Below are 14,028 nucleotides of genomic sequence, written 5' to 3'. Positions count from 1 at the left end.
ATCCCCACTCTGGGTTGTAAGCTCGACTGTTAAGATGAGGTCTTTGGTGTCAGTGAATATATAGTTACATTTGATTATATGATTGTAATAATGAAATGTAACTAATTTTTAGAGCTATAAATAAAAAATGAAGTCTCTGGGTTCTTGTATTAGGCCTGTTGTAGTTATGACTTGATATTCAACCAATGATCTGCAATTTCTATTGGTCTCTTTAGTGATTTTATATTCACTTTGCATGTAAGTAATGGTACTCATAGGAGAGAGAGGTAAAATGGGATGAATGTATTTTTACCCCAGTCATACTGAGTCTGTGGAATATATTTCATCAAAAGCTGGGAGTAGCTCTTGAGCTAGAAAAAAGGGATCAGTGCGGTGTGGTGATAATGTATATATCATTTAGTTTAACTGATCTGCAAATTGTTTTAGACTCCACTTAAACTCGTTTTTAAGTGAAATCTCTCCTTTCGCTTCCTTAATCTGTAAAATGCCAGCATACCTCAAAGTGTTGAAGAATATTTAATAGAACTTTATTAAACACAACTATGCAAAAACATAACCCACTGACGGACTTGAAGGAAATCAAACAACTCACAGAACACACTTATGCTTTTGCCATTTTAATTATTTTCTTTTAGGTCCTAATTTTTCTGCTTTTAAATTTGTCATATTCACACCAGCATTCTTAAGTGATATATCTTTTGAGATATATAAGGGCCTGATTTTTTGAAGTGTTTTTATGACCCTACAGGATATGGTCTATTGTGGTCGGTGTGCCATGGGCACTTCTGTTGTTGGGTGGAGTGTTTTGTGTCAATTCGATCCAGTTGGTCAACGGTGCTATTCAGTTCTGTACCCTTGCTCACTTTCTGTACCTTAATTCTATTGCTGATAGAGGAATGGTCGAGTCTCCAGCTAGAATTGTGCATTAGTTTGTCTTTCTCCTTGGTTTTTGCTTTGTATATTTTGAAGATGTTTTTAAGGTACATACACATTTAGCATTGTGTCTTCTTAGTGAACTGGACCTTTTGTTAGAAATTTGTGTGATATTAATACAGTCATTCCAGCTTACTTTTAAGTAGTATTTAGGTATCTTTTCCCATCCTTTAATTTTAACCTACCTGCACCATTCACAGTGAGTTTCTGAGAGACTGTATCTAGGAAGGTGGTTTTTTCACTGTTTTCATTGGTATGTTTTGACCATTTTCACTTAATGATTTCACTTATTGATGTCTGAAATTAGTTCTACCATCTCTTTTCTGTTTATCACTATTTTATGTTCTCTGCTTCCCCTTTACTGCCCTGTTTTAGCTTACAGGACCATTTTTAAGTACTCCACTCTGATGTGTCTGTCATGATTTGGACTCTTACCTCTTTGTGTAGGGTTTTTAGTGGTGGCTCTAGAATGCAAGGTTTTTAAGTATCTAAGAGTGAGCTTTTTCTTTTTTCAATGACTATATTCTCACCAGTTGCCAGCTTCTCATATAAATATTGTAAATGCTCTCCTTTAGGTAGCTCAGCTTCTGGTGTTGAGGGAATTTCAAAATCTGAGGAGCTCTGGGAATCTGCATTGGTGCTAAGATTTAGCAGCCTTTTTCTCCTGAGGTATGTGTTTGCCACTGCTTAGAGTGGTTCTCCAACACTGGAAACTATCTTTACATCTTGATCTCTGTGTTTCAAGTCAGAATAAGTATCCTTTGGACAAAGTGTATTTTGTTCCATCTGAGTGGCAGGAATATTCTCTTTAATTCTTGGTCTGTAGCTACTTTTGTTTAAGGAGGTAATATCCCCACTCTTTCTCTCTTGGGATGTTAACAAAACAGTATCAGATTGGCTGTCCCACCCTTGACTCCCTTGTTCAGATATGTGTGTTGACTGAGAAGAATTCTGGGAAGAGATGTGAGTTGATTCCCCATCAGAGTCACTAAAAAGCTTCGGTGACTGAGAGCCCCCTGCCTCTGTGGAAGAAGGGGGGTGTTCTAAACCGTCATCTGTGATTTCATCATTTCTTTTAAAGAATACTTCCCACTGTGGTACTTCTACATCAGCCTTTTGCTGGTGGCGTGTGACAGCACCCAGGTCTTCTTTCGATGAAGCTGGGGTTTGTAATTCTTCTTCACTTTCGCTGTTAGATTCTTCACAATCTATAAAGTTGGCCCAAGGAAAGGTTTGCATACTCTCTGCTCTGAGGTAGCCGGTGCTTGGTCTCTCTTGTTCAGGCTGGTTTTGTGGTGTTGCGGTCATTACAAATACCTCAGGGTGAAGCGTTAGCTGGTATGGAGCCTTGTGCCTTAACGGTAACGGCAGAGGATCATCAAAGAGGTCCTCCTCCTCCTCTGTGGGGAAACACAGAATGCAAAGGGAGCCAATTTGTGCTTTTAATTTAAAATCCGATTTGTAGCATTTAGCTATGTTTCCCTTTGGTGGAACTGCAAATAACAGGTCACTCTTCTAAGAAAAAGGATATTTTGAACAATTTAACTACTGCCCGTCAACTAATGGCAGACTTTAAGAATATAGATCTGTGTTCCCCACGTAGGCCACAATGCCTAGACCAATGGTTCTCAAACCTGGCTGTTCATTAGCCTCATTCGGAAAGCTTTTTATTTTTTATTCATTTATTTAAGTAATCTATGTCCACCATGGGGCTCAGACTCATGACCCTGAGATCAAGAGTTGCGTGCTCTTCTGACCAAGCCAGCCAGGCGCTCCTGGAAAAACCCTTCTCAAAACTACAGCCTTCTGTCTCTCATTCCAGACCTACTGAATCCCTGAAGGTGGGACCCAATAACTTTTATCTGTGCTTTAAGTTCTGTAGACGACCGTTCCAACAACCAGTTTGCAAACTGTATGTGCTCGGCCAATAGTAGATACTCAGTGAATTAATAAAAATTTTTGTTCTGTGAACACTTTGATACCTACTTTGTGCATGTTATGGGCTAAAATGGTTGTGTCCTCTAAAGTTCCTAATTTGAAGCCCTAGCCCCAGGTGTGACCCATAAGATAGGATTAGTGTCTTTGTAAGAAGAGGAAGACAGATTGCTCACTTTCCATTTTTACGCACGGATGGCACGTGGAAAGGCCAGGTGAGCACACACTGAGAGGGAGGCTGTCAACAAGGAAATGGGTCCTCTCCAAGAACCAAATCTGCTGGCACCTTGACCTTGGACATCCCAGCCTCCAGAACTGTGAGAAGTAAATATCTGAGGCTAAGTCATCCAGTCTCTGGCATTTGTCATAGCAGCCTGAGCCAGCCAAGTGCACAAGGCTGTATAAATACTGAGGGGAACAAATGTGCCAAATGGGGCTTAATTTGAAGTGTCACGAACTGGAAACCAACGAATTTACTGATTTTTTTTTTTTTAAAGCATGTTACATTAGCAATATAATGAGCCAATCCCCTTAAATTCTTAAAAGGAGGAAACGAAACCTTACTTGGAGAATGAAATTCTCATAAACTGAGTAGGCATGTAATTTGGGGGCTGGGGGGAAACATATTTTCCTGCCTTCTAATGACACCTTACCTAAGAAGAAAATTGAATGTTCATGAGACTACTGTCCATGGCAACTTAAGTGTTCTAGTGTTACCTCATAACTACCTACTTAAAAACATTTTTTTCCCAGTGATAAAGGATGTAGCTAAACACCACATTTTTTAAAAGCTGCCTTTAAAAAATGGACCACAGAGATCATCCTGCTCACGTTTTACCAATGTGGAGACCAGCCTAGAGAAGTGGTGTGACAAGACTCTGGGTCAAAACCCGATCAGTTTGATTCCTGGCTCTGCCTAATCCTTAAGCAACGATTTATCTCCTTTCCTGAAGGACTTAAGGTTACTAAGATGTCTAGCAACTATATTTGGAATCATTCTCAGCTCCAAGATAGGGCTTTCTTTCAAAACACAGATTATAAATTTGTTTTTGCCACAGTTACGCTTTAGGCAGTATTTCTGTATCATCTCTAAGTTGAACAGTTTCCTATTCTTCTATACCACTATCACAGTATGTTTCAACTATAAAAATGTGGCAAAATATTTTTCATATTAATGCATCTGTATGTTATCTAAACTAAACTACCAAGTTTATTTCTGATACTATGAATTCTCTTATGACAATATAGAAGTTTTAAATTTCTCTATATGAAAACAGGCATATAACAGAAAATAAGTGTTAAAATCCTTAATAGCATTTATACAAGCTGATAAACACCCTAAACCCAATTTTTAAAAAGGACATATTACAATTCTTAGATACTTTCCACCGTCATGTCTGTATAACCATACTGGATAACAACTGGACAACAAATCTGCAATTTAACCCAATAATGAGAGGTATAAAACAGACTTAAAGTGAAGTTAAATGTACAAAGATGACCATTATATAGCCATAATGCAAAGTCTGAGTGAGACTGGCTCCCAGGCCCACCTCTGTTCAAAGCAGCTTTCACCAGACCAGAGTGGGGAAAAAGTCTTGCATGGAAACTCACACCTCTGAAACCAGGGTAAGTTTCTTACCTGAGTCTAGGTGAGTTTTTCTAGCTCTCTTCAATTTTCCAAGTGGTTTATACTTTGGCTCAGTACTTTGGGAAGATCGGCATAAAGGCTTTAAGCTGAAACGAATATGAATATTTTATTTTTTCCTGTGGGGAAAGCTGCTAGAACATAAGCATCATTTACAGAGATTATAAAAACTTGGCCATGTGGAAAATCATGTATCTACTTTTAAAAACTGAAAAGCCATGTTTAATAATTTAAAAACCACTTCACTGTAATAAAGTGGTAACTATAAGCACTTAAATACAACCTGTTACACAGCTAATTGTAGGAATGAGGGAAGGCAAAACTCCTGTATTTGCTCTTGCACTGCAGAAAAGCAGGTCCCTATTCTACAGAATTTTTTTTTAATTTTATTTATTTGACAGAGACAGCGAGAGAGGGAGAAGCAGACTTACCGCTGAGCAGCAAAACGATTAAGTAATACAGCGACACCTGGCATTCAGGGAATACAGTATAGCGGGATGCTTACTCTTCCCTGTGTAATGGGGTTTACTTCTCTCTCATAAGAATCTCACAAACCTGATCTCATTCTAGAGGCTGAAAGCTAAGGCACAGTGATGATAAAATACAAAAGGGCACGGAAATAAGACCTGAGGATGGCCTGCCCTGAGGGCCTCACTGCCAACGGCTTCCTTGTGCCAGATTCCCAGAAGCCTTCAGGATTATATGTAACACACCCACTTGAAGAAAGCCGTCGGGCTCCCAATCAGAATCGTATTTACAGCCATGCTCACCTTACTTACATCCTTGCCCCCGTTCTTAGGCCCAAAACTAGTCGCAGCATCCACCCTGTTCAACAACAGAAGTTCCACAAGGAGCAACTACTCACATTTCTACAACCTTATCCACAGTCGTGCCTATTGGGATGACATTTGGATATACGTTCACAGGACAGATGTAGCTCAAGAAATCTTTAATCTAGAGGAAGGAAAATAAAATGGGTCAATTATCTCTATGCTGAAAAATCGGGGTGTTAGAGAAGCAACAAAAGGGAGGCAGGACAAAGAGCAGCAGCAATTTCTTATGGTGTGGTTCTCAATACTAGCTGCACATGGGGATCACCTAGGGGACCTCTTAGGAAAAAGAAATACCCAACACTCAGGCCCACCCCCAAATCCTTTTGATACTGAGCTACAGTGGGGCCTGGGAATCAGGATATTTAAATGTTCTTCAGGTGATTCTGTTCCACAGTAAGGACTAGGAATTACTGATTAGTGGAATTCAAAGATTCTATTTTTTTTTTAAGATTTTATTTATTTATTTGACAGCGAGAGAGCATAAGCAGGGGGGAGGGGCACAGGGAGAGGGAGAAGCAGGCTCCCTGCTGAGCAGGGAACCCATTGCTGGGCTCGATCCCAGAGCCCTGGGATCATGACCTGAGCCAAAGGCAGACACTTAACCGATTGAGCCACCCAGGCGCCCCTTTCTTTAAATGATGTTAGTTTCCTTGTCTAAGAAAGCCACCCATAATTAACTAATTCCCCTCAAGTAAATTAGAATTAAGCTGAATATTTAATACACACGAGAAAACAAGGTCTTAGAATTGCATTTCTTCCTCCAATAAAATGGGGAAATTGCATCTTCCAGGATGCTTGATTTGTTCTAAATTTATCCTAATCTAGAGGACAACTGCATGCAAAAATTTCATGACTATATTCTCTGCAAAGTTCAGAATGCTAAACAGGAACTCTGTCACTATTCCCCAAAACATCTCTACAATGTAGACAAGTTTCAGCTTTGTCATTTAATAGATCTTGGTGAGCAGTGACCTTGGTCAAGTTACCTGAAGTCTCTAAGTTATTAGAGTCTTCATCTAAAAGTGTAAATGAGATAATGCATGTGAAGTGTTCAGCACCTGGCATATGTTTAACGTTCAATGAAATTATCCATCACAAAGATGACAATGACAACACAAAAGATTTTATTCCCTTCTGCAATTGGGGAAACTGAGTTCTGAGTAATTATTAGAACCCAACTTTACCAAATCAAAAGAGGTAGGAACCCAGGAATTATCTGTAACTCCATATCAAAATAAAGTGGCTACCTTACTTAAAACAGGAGAAAAAAGAAGACCCATTCATTCTTCAGGTATTTTTCATAAACAAATTCTTTTGTATTTTCAGAGCAGGTCTGCAAACAGAAACTATTATTTACCTGCCCACAACCTATATGATTTGCATAATTAATTCAAAGTTGAGGCTGGTAGAAATCTGAGGCTACTTCTACTTAGAAATGAAGTGGCCACAGGAGACAAGAGACACCTACTACAGGGGCACCCTCCGTCCCTTGTACAAGCTGATCTCCTTACATCAGATGACTGCCTTAAAACAATTCATGAACACTGTCTATTCTCATTATCCGCAGGGGTTATGTTCCTTGAGATCACCGGGAATGGTGAATTAGCAAACAGTGAACCACTACTCCTAAGGGGAAGATAAGGTTCCTGTGAACCTCTGGTCACTGCATTTTTGTCAACCTATCAATGCATCACCTTGTTTTATGTATGTTTGTGTTTAAAGACACCAATTCAGGGAGAGCCTGGGTGGCTCGGTTAGTTAAGCCTCTGCCTTCGGCTCAGGTTACGATCCCAGGGTCCTGGGAGAGTCCCACATCTGGCTCTTTGCTCAGTGCGGAGCGGTTTCTTCCTCTGCCCCTCCGCCCCACCCTGGGCTTGTGCGTGCGTGCGTGCGCTCTCTCGCTGACAAACAAAATCTTTTTAAAAAAGACGCCTATTCCGTAGGTACTGTTGATTCATTACTACGTACTGTTGACTCATTACTACTGAACTCACAGTCAACAGCACCATAACTCATCCCTGAACCAAGCTTATCAAACCCATGGATTGTCTCCATAAGGCACATTCCAGCCTCTGTCCTTAGGAACATACACAGCACCTCAGCACTGCACTTGGGGGCCATTTTAAACAGTGAAACCCCTCCAAAAAAGCACAGAAATGTGTACAACACAGCACTAAACTGACTGCAAAAGGACCCCTGTTTACCCTATGAGCTCAGCGGAGAGGGCGGAGCACCCCCTTGTTCAGGGAATATGCATGTCCGGTGACTCCCATTTCTCACCACTCTGCTCGGCATGTCCGCAAACAACCATGCAGCGCTGCAACCATATTAATTTGGGGGGTCACAAACAAATTTGAATGAGCAAACTTCTAAATAAGGAATCCACAAATAAGGATCAGCTGTATTTAGGAAAAAACTGACAGGAAATGATACTTAAATCTACTATTTACGGGGGCGCCTGGGTGGCTCAGTTGGTAAAGCGGCCAACTCCTGGTTTCGGTGCAGGTCATGATCTCAGGGTCATGAGATCGAGCCCCACATGGGGCTCTGCAGGGAGTCTGCTCGAGATTCTACTCTCCCTCTGTCCCTCCCCCCGATCGAGTGCATGCTCTAAAATAATTAATTTTTTAAAATCTATGTTTTTAAATATATTCCAATATGACCTATACTTAGGATAAGCCTATTAATTAGAGCACTTTTCAGGAAAGCCTGTCTCCTTCTCACCACCCTGAGAGAAGATGACCAAGCACAGCTCACGGGGACCCTCCACGTGGGTGACCACTAGGGCTAATCCAGGAGGCGTGTGGAGGGCCGACAGCAGGGCAGGGGGCGGGGGGGAGGGGGGAGTCATCTGCTTCATCTCTCTGCTCAAGCACCAGGGAATATCTCCTTCCTGAGGGGTAATTGCATAAAATCCCAGGAGGGCTTATGGGCCAGAAGTAGTCCTAAGTGAAAAAGTAAGGCCTACCCTCTTCCCTGATTAGATGCCTTCCCCATGGCTGAGACAGAGAGGATACTCAGCCACTAAGAGATCAAAAGGAAGGGACCCTGATGCTGAGCCAGATGCCAAACCAAAGACAAATCCCCAGGAGGAGACTCTGACAACAATCTGAGATTTCAGGATAAAATATAACTAAATTATACCATCACAAAGAACTCCTTCAAGCTGCTGTCGGATAACCTATTTGTACCTGAAAGTTAAGGTCAGTTATTTAAGAGAGAGGTCACTGTGGTATTTTGATAATATGATAAAGAATCATTTACAATACTATGGCTGACTTGATAAGAATGCCACTACCTGGAGCTCTGGAAGAATCCACCTGCTCAAATCATTAACATGGCCACGGCTCACTGCTGCAGTGCTGTATCCATGTATCCCAAATACAAAAGTCATAGTTATCAGGGAAATCAAGTTTTAAGTGCCGAAATGGTCAAACTAAAATTATATGTGACTTAAAGTGTCATACGAAGTCTGATTTTATATACCTTTTTCTCCTGATACGTACATGAAATTACTAAAACTCAGCACTTCTAAGATGTTAGCATTTACTTTAGAAACACATGAGGAGTTTGCAAATACATTACACATATGAAGTTCCCACTCTAGTGAGTAGGTCAATTTCCTAAATAAAAAGGATCCTAACAATGCAACTTGATGAATTACTGAACTTACATCTGAAACTAATGATGTCCTATAGGTTGGCTAGCTAAAAAAAAGGGAGAAAAAAAAAAGGATCTGAATGAAACCATTTAATAAGCCTTCTTAAACTGAGTAATTCCAATATAGTATGTCCTTCCCAAGAACAAGGTCTTTATCTCAATCACCTTTGTTCTTCCCCACTGCCAAATACTCAGGACTATTTTTTAAATAGTTTTTCAGCACAATCAAATTTTGGAAGAGGACAAAAATCTGGACAGCACCTTAAGGCTGCCCATGAGATTTCATCTGTGGTACTCCTTCACGTGAGATCTATGATCCTCTTATGACAGGTGAACAGAGCAACCGAAGCGGGGAAGTTAAAAATACATGCAGGAAGCAAGACGCAAAGAAAGCCTTAATCATCAGTGTTCTTCAACGTTTCGGCTGGAAACAGGTGATAATAGCCAATTTCCTCTGCACTCAGTAAACGCAGCTCATCTACTGACATGTTCCCTAAATTTCTTTAGGAAAAGCCACAGCAAGTCTTAAGCAGTAGAAAAAGAGATGCCTCTGGTAGTCAAGGGGACTACTGCTGCCAACCGTGACGGGGCTGCCAAAGCAGCTGGCAGCAGGGCCCCGAGTTCATGGGATCCTCTTACCTCACTGTAGGAAGAATGAAAAGAAAAACAAGCTCTGTATGAACTCTCTCCAGTCCTAAAGGGAAATGAAAACACAAAATTACAAGGTCACGTGTCAAAACTAAGCTAAGTTCTAAATTTCATGCCTTCCCACTTAGTCTATTCCAATATGAAATCACCCTACACAATCAAGGGTCTCTCCCTGGGACAAGAGGGAACTTCTGCCAGAAATATTTGTAGACATTCTGAATACCCAATATTCAGGAAGTACTGCCAAAATATGATGATCGTTATGGTACTCCTCTCCTCCACCAAGGGCTTCGGGGCCGCACGACGTCAGTTCCCCACTCCCTGACAAGCAAGGCGCCCTCACTCTCCAGCCATCTGACTGGAGTGGACCTCAGAAAACCCTGGCTAATGGTATTGGCCATTAGGCAGGTTTCGAAGTAGCACCTCTTTAAATAGCATTTAAATTTCGGAAATTATTCTCCACAATCAGAGTATATCCTCCTCTTTGGGTTAGGCTAGATTGCATTTAAACTAAAATTAATCAGCGCGACTGGGACACTGAGTCGGTTAAGCGTCTGCCTTCAGCTCGGGTCAGGATCTCCCGGTCCTGCGATCAGCCTGCGTCCGGCTCCCTGCTCAGCAGAGAGTTGGCTTCTCTCTCCCTCTGCCCCTCCCCTTGCTCCTTCTCTCTCTCTCTCAGATAAATAAATAAATCTTTTATTTATTTGACAGAGAGTGCGCAAGCACAAGCAGGCGGAGCGGCAGGCAGAGGGAGACGGAGAAGCAGGCGCCCCACCGAGCAAGGAGCGGGACGCGGGGCTCAACCCCAGGACGCCGGGAGCATGACCTGAGCCGAAGGCAGATGCTTAACCGACTGAGCCACCCAGGCGCCCCAATAAATAAAATCTTTAAAACGAAACAAACAAAAAGCTAAAATAAATCAGATAAGTTACCTCAAAAGCAAGGTTTCTCTCAAAAGAGAGGTTGCTTTCTTACCTCACAATTACATTTGTTTTTCTGGTTCTTTCTCCAAACCACATAGTGGATGGCTTAATGCTGATTGTGTGGAGTGGAATTCTATTTTTGGAAATAATTCCACAAGGTAATTTATTCCATTGAAAATATTCCTCTGCCTGAAAGATTTCAGAAACAGAAAAGCAGTTCAACACTTTCAACAACTTTGTTTGTAGGCAGGGTCTCAAAAACAAATGTTTACAAGTTTACAGACATCAAATAAGAAAGCAGATGTAAGGAGACAATCAGATAATTCCAAATTTAGGACCACTCTGCAAAATGACTGACCTGGTCTCTTTGAAAATATCAATGTCCTGAAGAACAGCAAAAGGCTGGGGACTTGATCTACATCAAGAGACGCAAGAGGCCACTGTGACCACAACACACACCTGACCTTCGCTCCGGATGCCCTGCTCCCCACTCCACACGCTAAAAAGGACACCACCACCCAACCAGGGAAGAATGAATATGGGCTACATAACCAATTTTTGGAAAAATAAAGTTGGAGGAAAAAGTAACAAAAGTGTTTTTAAAAGGCTGAAAAACAGTGGTACTATTTTCCCGAAGACGTCACGTTCAGATCGGGTTTCCTGCGAAACCATTAGCACTCCATTCCGATCAAAGGCCATCGGGGGCCTTCCCGTGTGGGGCCTGACGAGGAGCGGGCCGCCGAGGAGCGCACCGGGGCGCCGCGAGCTGTGAGCGGTACTCCTGAGGCCATGGGGCCGGGGGACGAAGCCACTCGAAGGAGTGTTCCAAGGCAAGTAGCCATGTGGGAAGCGACAGGAGTGACAGACAGTTACAAATGCAGCTACTTTGTGGGACGTAAGAAAACTCAGGGCAAAGAGAAATCTGCCAATTAAAAGATTTACGGGACTTGTGAGGATGAAAGGCTGCAAGTCCAACAAAAAAGGGACAAAACAGTTGCTATTCTGTACCTACATGATTTTATCCACCCGTGAATTCAGTGAGGATGTGTGTGTCTGTGTGCAGACACACAAACAAAAGGATGAAAGAAATTCATGACTCAGGTTATGATATGCAGCTTACCAATCACCAAAATAAGTTCTTACCTTACAGTTATCCTACAGTGGTCTGAAGGAGTATATTCCATGCTGTAGGTAAGAATTTTTTTTTTTTTTATGCTTTACTTTAGGGCTGAGCAAGTCTACTTTAGGTTTTTTTGGCGATGGAGCCAATATTACTACCACAATGAGTATCTAAATATATAAATGCAGGGCGCCTGGGTGGCTCAGATGGTTAAGCGTCTGCCTTCGGCTCGGGTCATGATCTGAGAGTCCTGGGATCGAGTCCCGCATCGGGCTCCCTGCTCAGTAGGGAGCCTGCTTCTCCCTCTGCCCCTCTCTCTCTGTCTCTTATGAATAAATAAATATATATATATATATATAAATGCAGTGTTTACTAAAATAAAAATTACTCTGCATTTGAATGCTCAGATATTTTAAAATTTAGAGGAAAATCATGATCATGCAAAGCCCCACTTCTGAAGATCATGATTTAGTATTAGTGATGCTGAATGACTATATAAATTGAGAGGGGAAAAAATGTTAAGGGCAAATGCAAAATTTAATACCTGGCCTTTAGTAACAGAAGGGCATTTTTTTTTTAAAGATTTTATTTATTTTTATTGGACACCGGGACAGACATAGTGAGAGAGAGAGCATAAGCAGGGGAAGCAGCAGGCAGGCAAAGGGAGAGGGAGAAGCGGTCTTCACACTGAGCAAGGAGCCCCATGCGGGACTCGATCCCAGGACCCCGGGATCATGACCTGAGCCGAAGGCAGCCACTTAACCAACTGAGCCACCCAGGAGCCCCAACAGAAGGGCATTTAATAAGTGAAGGGAGTTCTATGGTGGCATTCGAAAATGAATTGCAAATGAGTTGCAAAAACACTAAAAACGCTCATTTGAAACTGGACCAGCAATACATAAAACCATTTCAAAGTCTGAGGCAAAGTTATATCTAAGTATCTCAAATGAGTAGAAAAAAATAGTTTATAAATGTGCACATAGGTCACGAGTCTTAAATATAAGTAACAATGGATTTATAAATGTTTTCTTAAGTTATAAGCTCTAACATATTACTAATTTCATTATAAATCCATTACTCATTATGTAATTCATTACAAATACACATGTATCAAATGCGTATGGATTTATTTCACAAAAAGACGAAGCGGGTCCGTGTCTGTTTCCTGCCACACCGTCTACGGCAACGGAACAGAGTGACGGCCAGCTGCATGGCCTGGGGTAATACTGCAGGGTCTCAGCCTCAGTGGTCACATTTGTAAACTGAAGGGCCTAGAAAATGGGATTTCAGAGCTTCCTTCTGGACCTAAAATTCCATCTTCCATGCATCACACCCACAATAAGAAAAACAATTTACGCTGTACCTTCGGATGGCGACAGGCATGGATCTGAGTGCTACGGTCTGTTGTGAGATGATGAAGAATGTCCGGCATGTTTCTAAACATGTCCAGTCTGTCCACATGAATCTGAGTAAAATAACACATATAAGCGTATTATTTGAATTGTATTTCCTATAAAGAAATTGTTTAAGGGTAATGATGCAGGGCAAATCATCCAGTTAGTGAACTTTCTTCTTTCTTAAAACTTAGTTTTTGGCAGGGCGCCTGGGACCCAGCCCTATGTTGCGCTCCCTGCTCAGCACCAAGTCTGCTTGCCCCCGCCCCCAAATAAATAAAACCTTTATAACGAAATAAAACAAAACCCTAGTTATTGGCTATTTCAGTGCACATGGTATTCTGCCAGGATATCAACAGGCAAAGGACAGAGACCATATTCCCACCAGTCAGCACTAGTGCCTGCTAGTGGTGGTAATAAAACATTCTGGAGACTCAGTTGGTGGATTTTATTGAATCATGCTAATACAACTGACCCCAAACAACACAGCGGTTGGGACTACCAACAAAGGGACCCAGTCAAAAATCCCCATAACTTTCTACTCCCCAAGAACTTAACTACTAATAGCCTACTGTTGACCAGAAGCCTTACCAAAACACATATTTTGTACATGTATCACATACTGTATTCTGTAATAAAGCAAGCTAAAGAAAAGTTCTCCAGAAAATCATAAGAGAAAATACACTTAGAATACTGCACTGTATTTTTTTTAATCGAAGAACAGCTGACCCACATTGTTACATTAGTTTCAGGTGTACAACACAGTGATAGACAACAATATAATTCTGTAAGTTCTATACGTTATGCTGTGCTCACAAGTGTAGACACCATGTGTCACCACACAGTACTGTGAATGATACAATACCACATTTATGGAAGAAAATCCACGTATAAATGGACCCATGTAGTTCAAACCCATGGTCAAGGGTCAAGG

The 14,028-nt window shown here is 41.5% G+C and overlaps 1 protein-coding gene across 1 annotated transcript in view; it reads right to left on the bottom strand.

Annotated features, from left to right (window-relative positions):
- Positions 1-1,331: 1,331 nt before the first annotated feature.
- The window catches only part of DCLRE1C (DNA cross-link repair 1C), a 30,534-nt gene continuing 17,837 nt past the window's right edge, over positions 1,332-14,028 (bottom strand). The window contains 8 exon segments of the mRNA XM_028114097.2: positions 1,332-1,593; positions 1,595-1,626; positions 1,629-2,333; positions 4,511-4,605; positions 5,382-5,470; positions 9,649-9,703; positions 10,633-10,769; positions 13,064-13,165. Of these exon segments, the coding sequence (XP_027969898.2) occupies positions 1,414-1,593; positions 1,595-1,626; positions 1,629-2,333; positions 4,511-4,605; positions 5,382-5,470; positions 9,649-9,703; positions 10,633-10,769; positions 13,064-13,165 (1,395 nt within the window). The 3' untranslated portion in view covers positions 1,332-1,413.

This window comes from Eumetopias jubatus, unplaced genomic scaffold (genome assembly GCF_037043125.1).
Source record: "Eumetopias jubatus isolate StellerSeaLion01/CBP00866 unplaced genomic scaffold, mEumJub1_p1.0 scaffold_8, whole genome shotgun sequence".
Classification (NCBI taxonomy): domain Eukaryota; kingdom Metazoa; phylum Chordata; class Mammalia; order Carnivora; family Otariidae; genus Eumetopias; species Eumetopias jubatus.
This window is presented reverse-complemented; position numbering and strand designations above follow the sequence as displayed.